Source organism: Nothobranchius furzeri, chromosome 18, assembly GCF_043380555.1.
Source record: "Nothobranchius furzeri strain GRZ-AD chromosome 18, NfurGRZ-RIMD1, whole genome shotgun sequence".
NCBI lineage: Eukaryota > Metazoa > Chordata > Actinopteri > Cyprinodontiformes > Nothobranchiidae > Nothobranchius > Nothobranchius furzeri.
In genome coordinates, this window is record NC_091758.1 from 37,340,233 (window position 1) to 37,352,560 (window position 12,328).

Sequence of the window (12,328 nt, forward strand, 5' to 3'; positions counted from 1 at the left end):
TTCATTTACTGACACATTTCTAAATACACATTTCATTAGTCAAGTTAGACCCTGCTTCACAGCTTCTACCTGGTAGCCTGAGGAGGTTATGCTTTGGATTATGATGTTGGCCTGGTCCTGGCCCCAGGTTGTCACTGAACCCAAAGTGGACAACGAGGAAATCAGCACCGTTGGAGGTACTGAAGTGATCTGAGTGTTGCTCAGGCCTGAAGCAGCTCCCCCAAGTGTAACAAAGATTTCCTCTGTGATGGTCTTGATGTTGGATGCCAAAACAGCAAATGCCTATGAAGTACAATTTAAAAGCATTGTGAAAATTGCTGATTACACATCTATGGCAGAGCAATCACTTTTCTTAGCAAAGAGTTAGCGAGGAGGTTTGTGGATGCTTCAGTGTCAGGAGACTATCACTTCCAAAGATAATGGAGCCAATCGCTGAGCAGAACTTTTATACTCAGGTGAAGTTCTGTCTAGGAACACTTTGAGGCTAGTACCTGAGGGTCCTCGATTCCATTGCAAAATTCATTCCTCATGTCCAGGATGGCCATGGTGTTAGCTTCATTTAGCGACATATACACAGCACTCGGGATGTCAGTTGAGCACAACAAAACACCCGAAAGCCTAGATGGAGAAAGACACATTTATCTTTATGCATATTCATTTTTCTACGTAGTTTTGACAGAAGATGTGTCTTTGGTTCAGTTGTCATAGCAGTATTTGTATTTGTATTTGTATCCCGCGCTGGGTACTTACTTGAACAGGCTGAAGCTTGGGTTGACTGTAAACAGCTGAGTGATGTAGTAATTTCTTACATCTACAGCAATTGTCGAGTTGTTGAAAAGCTCCAGATTAGCTTGGTCTTCCCAAAACACCTCAGCCTTTATACACAAGTGCATAGTAAAACAAGAGGTAAGCACCAACACGTTTCACCACGTTAAGGGTCGTGGTTTTGTGAAAATAACTGATAAAACCAAGGGCAAAATAAGGTAAGAATTAAATTGTGTCAATGTACCTTGCACTTTGCTTAACAGAGTATTTGAAATGAATTTATAACCAGTTTCTTTGAAGCCTTGTAACAAACAATTGAACATCATTGGCTACAAGGATACTCTATCATTGATTAGAAAAAAAAATTGATTTCTGCTGCCCCTTGTGTCAGCTCTTGGAAGGATTATGGTTTGAGGGATGTCTGAACAGCTTTGCAAATAGATTTGAAACTGGGAAGTGACTTGTTAACTTTTGTCCTGTGTTGGAGTATAAACTTTCAAAAGTGTTATATTAAAGATGATGTGAACACAAACCTGGGATGTGGAGATAAAGCTGGTGAGGTCATTCAGAGTGATACATTTCACAAAGCTTCCAATATAGTTGAAAAACCAGGAGGTAGAGTTGAGTTCTGGGTCGCTGGGATTGTAGCATCTGGCTCCAGAGCCTGTGGAGAAAGAAATGGCTATTTAGCATAATCAGTAAAAGGGTTTCTTCTTTTATATTTTATAGCCATAATCATGTCTGATGACAACATAATTTGTCACACATCTATCCAACATTGCACTAATAATAATAAAAACATATATATATCATACCAGTGCTCAAGTAGCTCCTTATGGTGTTGTACACATCCTCCGGTCCAAATTCTGTACTGTTGTATGTGAAATTGTTTCCCATGTAAAACACCCTATTGAAAGAAAAAGATCATGTAAGCTGAGTTACACCTTCAATCCTTCTGTTTAATTTGATCACTCTGTGAAGAGAAAGGCCCTGTCCACACGTAGCCGGGGATCTGCCAAAACGTAGATATTTTTCTACGTTTTGGCCTGTCATCCACACGAAAACGGAGTTTTTTCACACGAAAACGGATCTTTTTAAAAACTCCGGCCAAAGTGAAGATCTGCGTTTTCTCCGTTTTGGGTTTCTGCGTGTGGACGGACAAAACCGGAGTTTTAAGGTCCGCAACGTCACTTTCCGCGACAAAAAATGCTGACATCACGTGTGCGACCTGTGTTTACACTAGCCGGCATCATGGAAGCCCTCAGCTGCGCTCTGTCACTACCCGATCCATCAATTGTCCAAGCGCTTTTTGCTTTTTTGTTTTTGCAAGCGGAATTACTGCTCCTTGCGGAAGACCACAGACGAAGGACGAGGTTAAGAACGGGGGAAGTACTGCCGCCTACAGGTCTGGCATGTCCTTAACAACGTATTTATCCAGGTACGTGTGGACAGTTTGTTTTTAAAACGCGGTGGTGTGGATGCAAGTTTTTGGAGGGGAGGATATTCGTTTTCAAAAAACCCTGGCTACGTGTGGACTAGGCCAAAGACTCACAGTTTTTGGAAGGCCTGACATGAGGCGCTCTGCACTTCGATGGGGCTGATGAGGTTCCTTGTGAGGAATCTCAGGTAGTTCTTCAACCGTACATCAAACCACAAATTCACCTCAGATGTCACGTTGCTACTCAGAGCCATTTTCCAAACACAGGGGAGGATCATCTTCTTCATCTCATCAGAAACAACTTCCTAAAGGGGTCGTAGAAACAAAACACACCATCAATGATACTGAGAAATTATTTAAATTAAATTCAATTCAAGTTTGTTTATATAGTGTCAAATCACGTCAAGAGTCATCTCATGGCACTTCACACAGTAAACATTCCAATACAAAAGAAAAAAAAGAGGACAAAAAGAAAAAAATACACCCCCCCCCCCCACACACACACACACACAGACCAAGTAGTGTTTCTTTGGCGACATTGTTATTTCTTAGTAAGTATTCTATTTAGTAACAGATAAACTTTATTGTATTTATCCTAGTGAATCTATAGTTAATTGAACAGGTAAACTAGTAGTAGCACATTCAATGTCAAAGAAAGTATAATGTTATTATCAGGAGAGGGAGAATGTTTTAAGTGATTAGCAGCAGTGTGCTAGCTGATGGCCCCCTCCATGAGGTTACTAGCAGAACACCATTTAGCTTCTTCTTGGGAGATAAACACTTCAAGAAAAAGTAAAGTTAACAGCTGAAACAGCAGGAAATAATGCAGTTAGAGAGCAAATTGTAGAAAAAAGTAGTAGATTGTGGTAAGTGGTCACTATATCCTCCAGCAGTCTAAGCCTATAGCAGCATAACTACAGAGTTAACTCTGGATAACCTAGCCTTTTAGGTGGAGGGATGTTGGAGACAGGGCAAGGGAGAGCCGTACCAACTGTATTCTCCACTGTACACTCCTCCTCCCTCTATTCCCCCATTTGTCCAGATATGGGCTAACATCTGAATTTAACCATAGGCCCTAACAAATAATATGTTTTAAGCCTAGTCTTAAAAGTAGATAAGGGGTCTGCCTCACGGATTAAAGCCTGATAGCTAAAAGATCTGCCTCCCATTCAATGTTTATATATTCTGGGAACAAGGTGGACATGAGGTCCACGTCATGAGGCTGGAAATCATTGCGAGTAAAAGCCATGACCTCTGTCTTGTTGTCATTAAAACACTAGAATGTACCTCATTTAAACAGTTCACCAGAGGCTGAATCGTGCCCAATCAACCAACTTAGTGGAAAATAAATTTGACAGTTGTTAGCATAAAAATGAAAGCTTACATTGTGCTTCCAAAACAACATTTCCAGAGGGAGCAGGTAGAGGGAAAAAAGCAAAGGGCCTAAGACAGACCCCTGAGGAAGACCCCCTTTTCAGAGGAGCATCCTCAGATAAACAAGTGCCCATAGAGACACAAATAGACCTATCTGGTAGGTAAAATCTCATCCACTGCAAGGCATCTCCATAGAGCCCTACCCATTGCTCTAAGTGGTTCAATAAGATCTGGTGGTCTATTGTGTCAAAGGCCACCATAAGATCTAGGTCCAACAAAACCACAGCATGTCCATTGTCTGATGCAAAAAATGCACCATTTAGTACCCAAAACAAAAGTTTTTAAGTGCTGTGCCTTTTTCTAAAACCTGACAGTATCTCAGATGATCTCGCAGCCACACATCTGACAAAGGTGTCCCAACAAGACTGGTCTGCTGCAAAAGATTTGAAATAAAACTAAATGATAAGAATGAAATGTTTGACTCTTAATATAAAAGGCTCAAATATATGTATTACATTGGTATCATCTAGTTCCCTGTTTCCCATCGATATTTATAGATAAGAATAGTTAATTAGTAACATTTTAGTTTTTGATAATGTCACTCTTCTTAGTCAAAATATATCTAAATATATCTACACTTACACCACGATTAGTAGAAGTGATTAATACTGGAAATGCTAATAACATTAATTCTACTGGTATCAATGTAATGGTGGCGTGCATTTTTTGGCATGTATGGCAATAAAACAATCTAAAATTTTAATTAACCCTCCCACTGTCCTAGTGGGTGGGACCCCACAAGGAAAGTTGACCATTGAGCAGGGTTGATGGTTTATTTCTTGGGTCCATGTGGCAGGGGTGAGGAGTGAGCACCACCTCACCCCTGCCACGTGGACCTCAAGGGATAAACATCAGTCCTGCTCAATGGTCAACTTTCCTCGCAGGGTCACCCACAAAGACAGTGGGAGGGTTAAAAAATAGATACCTTTGTAAATTACTCCAACGGCCTGCCATAGTCTGGCAGCAGTATGGAGCAGACCTGAAGCAACAATCTGAAAGCAGTTAGCTGCTGTGGGTCAGCCCAATACCACCGCTAATGGTAAATGGCTAGGGTTCTACAACTTCCCAGGGCACTTTTCATCTAACCAGTCATTCACCCATGCACACACACATTCACACACTGGCGATGATGAGCTACATTGTAGCCACAGCTTCCCTGGGTCACACTGATGGAGGGGAGGCTGCCGATCAATGACGCCACCAGTCCCTCCGACCACCACCAGCAGGCAAGGTGGGTTAAGTGTCTTGTCCATGAACACAACATCTGCCACAAACTAAGTCACGCATGAACCTGCAACCCTCTGGTTACGGGGCAGGCACTTAACTCCTGTGCCACCAACGCTCACCACTGCAGGCTGCAGACATCTACAAATAAACGAGGTGTGGAAATCTTTCTTCTTCTTGTAGCGCATATTTATTGTTAATTCAATATGAATAGGATCAACATGTTTTTTCTGGTCCCCACTTGATTGTGCTAAATGCTAGCATAAGCATTATCCCACCTTGTGGTGGATTCACACTTAATTCTAAACTTTGGACAGTTTTTGCCTTTTCCAAAAGTTTGGTACTTAGTAGTTTCACTATTTTCTTCCATGGCATCTAGATTACCACATTGTACACCGGTAAAATGCGTTCAGGCTGCTGTTCGCACATTTAACGAAGCCTTGAATCAGTAAAAATTGATAATTTTAAAAAAATTGATTGAGTAAACCATTCAAGTATTTGTTTCAGCCCTAGACACAATTTACTCTGTTAAGCAGTATGTTCAAGATGTTGTATTTATCTTTTCTCTAATAACACAAAAGATGCCTAGTCCAAAGCTGGTTCATGATGTACAAAAGGTCAAGGACAACCTCTCCTGGTGTTGGGCTTGCATTTTCTACCTAAGAATTGTATATTTTTTATCAATACTTAAGATGACAGACATACACTTTCTAGGAATGCTGCAGAGTTGTAGTAGTTGTTAAAGATGACACAGGTGAGTGAACCATTCATTACACCAGGCTGACTGAGGATCTGACGTATCTCTGAGGTGCTGATGGTGTTTAAAATCTAAAAAGAGAAGTGAACATGTTTATATGGTAGATGAAGTAGTGGTCAGTAGGATTTCTGTAATGTAACTATAGTTATTGGGCAAAAATTTCACAGTTCTCCACATCTGAATGCATGAAGGACAGATTTCTTTTACCTCTGATTTGCGTGTTAGTGGCAGGAGAGAAACAAATGTTGTCAAATCAGGAAAACCAAAGCTGAGGAAGCTATTTTGTAGGAAGATGTAGAAGCTTCCACTGTTGTAACACTTCAGTTGTGTTGGACCTTAGACAAGAATAGATTTTTGTTTTTGGTTGTTGTAAATGTGAACTTCTGTGATCAATATAATAACACACAAAGACACAAACCTTGGAGCAAGAAGACAATGTTGTTGTAGATTTCTGTTTTGGTGTAGTTGCTTAGAGTAATTTGTATTTGATCAAGCAATTGAATCCTAAATAAAAAGGAATTCATTGTTTAAAGTACAGGTGACAAATTCATCATAAACTATTTCAAATCAAACATCTAATTGAATTCATAATGTTATTAACAATCAAATACAGCTAAAACAAGCACTTACATTTCCTGGTTGATGTTACAGCTCCTGTTTGTTGCAGTGCTGAATAAAGGCGTCACCAAACCCGGAGGTAAATTGACCAGGAAAGGCCTCATTCGAAGCCTCAGCCACAGCAGGAACTCATCATCACTAACAGCTGGAGAGGACAGACTAGCTCTGTCTAGAATTTCTTGAAGGAAGGCAGATTTCACCTCCTGTGTGTAGCTGGAAGGCTGGGCCTGTGGGGAATTGTATTCAGCATGAAAAGAAGGCTCCCAAAAATTGGTTCAAATACTATTTTATTGCCGTGTTGAATACAGAAATAATACAGGGAATCTAAGCTGTGGAGCAACTTGTCTTATTAAGAGAGCATATTTAGATAAAATTACATTTGTAGAGTAGTTAAGAATAATTTACTAATGATACACAGATGCAGTTGCTTCATTATCTTATAGTCCTGTCAATTATCAATTTAATTATAATTCAATTCAGTATATTTATATAGCATCAAATCACAATAAGAGTCATCTAAAAACACTTAACAGAGTGAACCTACTTATCAGAGCACTGACTTCAGTTCATTATGCCAGTTAGTTAGAAGAAACCCCAATAGATTGCATCGAGTCAATGACTTGTGTTAGAGACTGCAATTACCATCCCCATATTAACATGCTAACCACAAGAATGATATTCTTCAAAGAGTAACTTGTAGCGTTTTTACTATTTATTTTTGTTTGTTTTTGTTTTGGTTTGGATAGACTTAAAAGTAGCTGTGGTATCAGCGGAGGCAGATTGGCGATCAGCATCATAGACACAGACACTGGAGATGGAGAGGGAGACAGAAAGCTGTGAGAAGTCTGAGTCTCCTGGTGACTTGGAAGGTCATGAGTGCTGTGAGCTCTGAGCTAAGCGCTGATAAAAGCTGAGAGCAAATAATGTAAAGAAAGAAAGAAAGAAAACAACTTTTTTATAGGGCCTCTCAAGATAAAAAAGCTTGAGGTGCTTCACAAGAACAAAAAATTTGGAATATGAAAAAGATAAAAAAAATAATAAATTAAAATAGATTAAAAACAAAACATGGTTAAAATGGGAAAAAAACTGTTCAAAAATGGAAGGAAAGGGAAGGAGATAATGAAAAGAGGAAAATCAGTGAATCCCGGGAAGTAGCAGAATAAGGTGAGGGTGGTAATGAAGATCACACCAAAGGCAGATCTGATCTCAGGCTCAGGGAGAGAGAGAGTTCCATTGTCTGGGGGCCACAGCAGCACCGTTGGTCTTTAGCCTGGTGCTGCACAACCAGTACTGGACCTCAGGGGCCTGCTGGGGGTGTGGGGACTGAGAAGATCACCAGTGTATGATGGTGCTTGTTAATGTACGGCCCTAAAAACCAGAACCAGGATCTTGACCAGCTCAGTGGCCTAGGGTAGAGTGTCCACCCTGGGACTGGGAGATCAGAATTTGGATCCCGGTCAGGACATACCAAAGACTTTAAAAAATGGGACCCAATGTCTCCCTGCTTGACATTAAGCTTTAAGGGGTTGAATTGGGAGGTTAAACCAACAAATTGTTTTCGAGCACAACCACCGTTCCCCCATGGGGATGGGTCAAATGTGGAGATGAATTTCATCAGTGTGTGATGAGTGCTATGGGACTCTTAGGAGGTAGAGCAGGTTGCATCATGATTGGAGGGTCATGGGTTTGATTCTAACTCCCACCAGGGGATATTCTGCTGTTGTGTCCTTGGGCAAGACACTTCATGCAACTTGGCTGTATTGGTGGTGGTCAAAGGGGCCAATTGCGTCAAATGGCAGTCTTGCCTCTGTCAGACTGCCCAGGGCAGCTGTGGCTACATAGTAGCTTACTATCACTGGCAGTGTGTGAATGTTAGAGTGCATGAAAGCATCTTTGAGAGTCCTAAAGAGTGCTATATAAGTTTGATGTATTATTATTGTTGTTATTATTTAACTTTGAACCCTGAAGTTCACTGGTAGTCAGTGGAGCTGGAGCAGAAGCGGGGTGATGTGGGTGTGCTTTAAGGATTTGGTCAGAAGCTGAACACAGGCATTCTGAACCACATGCTGACGGTTCAGGAAGGTTTTGTTCAGACAAATGAAAAGCCAGTTGCAGTAGTGCAGTAGTCTAAGCGTGAGGAGATGAAGATGTGGCTAACAGTCTCAAGTTCAGAGCAGGACAGAAAGGGACTCAGCTTAGCAATGTTCCTGAGATGGAAGAAGGAAGAGTGGACAAGAGAACAGACATGAGAATCCAGGAGGAGAGCTGGGTCAAAGGTCACACCAAGATTCCTGACACAGGATTTAGTGTGAGAAGCAAGCTGACCAAGAGAGTCTCTGACTTTGGGAACCAGCTTGTCTGGGGAACAGATGAGGATCTCAGGCTTATCTTCGTTCAGCTGTAGAAAGCTCCCAGCCATCCAGGTTTTGATAGAGTCTAAGCAGGTGTGTAACAGCTGCAGCTTAGACATCTTATTGGGCTTAAAGGAGATGTACAGTTGGATGTCATCCACAGCTGATTTATTGAAAAGGTTAGTCAATGAGGGCTTTGAAAATTAAATTCACAAGTGACAAAAAAAATAATATTTACTGTGGAGAAAAAATATATTAACCTCAATGAGTGGTGAGACTATGTCGAAGAAAGCACCAAGGTCAGCAGTATTGATGGCGTTCATAATTTTTGTCACATCTTGTGTAGTAATTATCTGTGATGGTATTGCTGCAAGCTGGGTCAGCTGACTGAAACTCAGAAGATCTGCAACCTCAACCTAAAAGAGACCAACATAAAGTGAATACTAAGAATCTTGGTCATTAAGGAGTGCAAATATAAGAATCAGAATTCATATTACATAATTAAAATTCCAAAAGGTTTGCAAATCCTTTAACGTTGCAAAGTCAGAAAAGCTTCCAAGGTTTGTGTGTAACCAATGCCGAATGTCAGTGGCAAATAGGATGCAGCCAGGATCTGCACATGAGAAAAAACAGCACAAACACTTACTGCAGTAACATGGTATGCAACAAAACATTACCCACGTGATCTTGAGAGCCTGATTTTACCCATTGAATCAGTTCTTGTCAGGAAAGGTTTCACAAAGTTAGTGAAGACTTCTTGCCGTTTGCCCATATCCATTAGTGCTGTTTGGTTGCTGAATGACTTCACGCTAAAATTCAGACAGGAACACAAAAATCATTTATTCATTCATCCATTTTCTGTTCCTGCTTATCCACACAGTGTCACAGGGGGCTGGTGCCTATTTCCAGCTGTCTCTGGGCAAGCAGTCGGGGTACACCCTGGATACACCCTGGACAGGTTGCCAGTCCATCACATTGCAACACAGACACACAGGCCAAACAACCAATCTCTCTCACACACACACACACACACACACACACACACACACACACACACACACACACACACACACACACACACACACACACACACGCACGCACGCACGCACGCACGCACGCACGCACGCACGCACGCACGCACGCACACACACACACACACACACACACACACACACACACACAAGCCTGATGCAACTTTTGTAGGTTTACAGGTCTTTCATTACAACATGACCTTTTTATCTCTCTCTATTTGTTTTCTAGTTGTTTTGTTTTGTTCTAGCTTCAAATTTAAGGAATATTGTAGTCTTATGAACAGGAGAGGACTGTCTATCTGTTAGTTCTGGAGAATCCCAGAATGGCCAGAGCGCTCTAAGGCCAATGGCTGAACTCCGGGGCCATGTCGGCACCCCGTACTCAGAGATCCCCTGTCGTAGGAATGAGCAGACTTTAGTAACATCCTGCATTAACCCCACCCTGGGAAATCTATTTTTTTTAAAAACTCAACTTCAACACCCTCACCCCGCTAATGCATCTGATTGGACTGACGGTGGTTTCCCTGGACTGAATTATTTCCCAAGCCCTTCCCTACTTATCAACCTTTAGTTTTGGTATATTTTATGTTTACAGATGCATAAGCAAATACAATTTAGTAAGTGAGTACTTAAACCAATAATAAACAAATTTATAAATAATGTCCATTAATTTATTTAGTTAGATTTAAGAGAGATGTTTAGTGTAGAAAAAAATTCCCTTACATGTGTTGGAAAGAACTGCAGGTGAAATTCTGGTTCCCCAGTTGGATTAGGAAGCTTTCACTGATGTAGGGTAAAAACGGAGCCATCTTCAGTGAGAACCACAGTTGGACAAATGTTGGGTCACTCAGGTTTCCTAGACTGAGGCTGTTCAAGATTCCAAATAGCTCCAGAATATCAGCTCCAGATGCAGTAGTGTCCTGTTATTAAATTAAAAGGTGTAGTTAGCTATTGTTAAACCTTTAGTATTTTTTTTATATTCTACACATTTTGAAAAGCCCTGGGAAATAAACTAAAATAGATATGTCTTGATATTTCACCAACTTCTGCATTATTTTCATTCACACAACGTTATAGCTGTGATTGTCAACTGTACAAATATGTTCAATTTGATGGGAAAAAAACAATTTATCTCATCACCAAGTCTAAGAAGACATTTAAAGATGACTCTACAATCCCTCTGAGGTTTTGTTCAACTTTGGTGAAAAAGTCTTCTGGTAGGCTTGCATTTTTCTTTCTTTTACAAGATAGCCTCTCTACAAATGTGTCCACAGCTGCTGATATCTGAAAATAACAAGGATGGAAGCATAGGAATCAATTTCAACAATTTGCCACCAGAGGGTGGTAATTATCAATATTTCTCAGTAGTGTTTTAACAGCTGCACAGATTATGAAGCTGAGATATAACTTTATTAACACAAATTCTGAACAGCTTACACTGCGGCTAGCGTCTTGTAAGTTTACTCCCCGACAAGATTCTTGGGAGCCATGGTTTGGAATGGAGGCAGTGCTGTAAAACCAAACAAAAAGAAATGAAAGAGAAAAGTTAAATATATAAGTTTAAACCAAAATAATATTCATGCTGAACAGAAAATGTCAATAGAATTATGCAAAATTGTATAGAAATTGTATGTGCTGACCTGTTTTCGGGTGTTTGTAAATCTTGACCAATACCTACGGAAATTAATAAAATAGCTTTAGCCCTTTTTTATATTATAGTACAATACCCAGCTCCTTACATTTTTATAGAAATTGTTTGTATATTTAAATTAATAAAGGAATGGTTTTCCATACCATGTGTTGTGTTTGACTGTAAAAGATTTTCAAAGGACATAATTAAATATGTCAGTAATATAAATGTGAATTTATTAAATAAAGAAATAAGCTTACTGTTGTTGTTGATAACGAACTACACACTGTGGAGGGAAAATTATTTTCTGATCACTATTAATTTTTTCTGTACATCATGAAACCCATACCAAATGCTACAAAGACATTTAAAAAGTCTGAATTCCCTTACCCATCCAGACCACCAAAAGTGGAAGAATGTGCGTTATTTGGGGGCCACCCATCGTCTGACGGTAGCACAGCTCACTTTAGTGACCTTCAGTTCATTTAATTTGCATTACACAAACCAGCTAAAAATCCTTAAAAATAGGAGAAAATATGACATTTCTTTCAAAAATACTGACAAATGTTTGTATCTAGAAACATTCATTTCCATATCACATCCCTATATATGTGAAATGTGTCTGAAACATGCTATTCTGAATAAATATTGTACAATTAGGAGGACATTTTAGAGTATGTCAAGTAGCAGTGATTTTAAGCAGTCTTTAAGGAATCTGGCAGCAATGCATGAAGAAATGAAAAACATGCAGCTGGTTGAGCTTACCTGTTTAACTCCTTTGCTCTGTCAGAGGAAAATGAGAATAAAACTTAAAAGGTAATGCATGTATACACTGGGTGGAGCAAGCAAGTCATCAACTGTTCTCAGGTAATGAAGTTACATCAAGAAACAATACTAGGATCTGGACATATAACAAAAGCACTTCTGAACCTGATTGTTGTCTATTTGCCTATTTTAGCATTTAAAATTTGGGAAAAACAGGAAACAAAATGCATCATACACCTTATATGCACATTTGTACATGTGTGCTTAAATGCTCAGGCCTGTATTCAACGTTATCTATCACTTGGACAGTAAAAA

General features: G+C 40.0%; 1 protein-coding gene across 1 annotated transcript; it reads right to left on the reverse strand.

Moving 5' to 3' along the window:
* Positions 1-39: 39 nt before the first annotated feature.
* On the reverse strand, positions 40-11,884 carry LOC107372653 (uncharacterized). The gene is made up of 20 exons (XM_070546791.1): positions 11,639-11,884; positions 11,509-11,534; positions 11,413-11,428; positions 11,259-11,292; positions 11,056-11,128; positions 10,759-10,902; positions 10,342-10,538; positions 9,293-9,396; positions 9,085-9,200; positions 8,848-9,003; positions 6,249-6,463; positions 6,037-6,122; positions 5,826-5,953; positions 5,567-5,689; positions 2,318-2,508; positions 1,581-1,672; positions 1,299-1,429; positions 751-875; positions 492-618; positions 40-282 (listed from the first exon to the last, which is right to left on the reverse strand). The coding sequence occupies exons 1-20, from the start codon at positions 11,688-11,690 to the stop codon at positions 40-42; spliced, it is 2,379 nt and encodes a 792-aa protein (XP_070402892.1). The 5' UTR covers positions 11,691-11,884.
* Between the last annotated feature and the right edge of the window lie 444 nt (positions 11,885-12,328).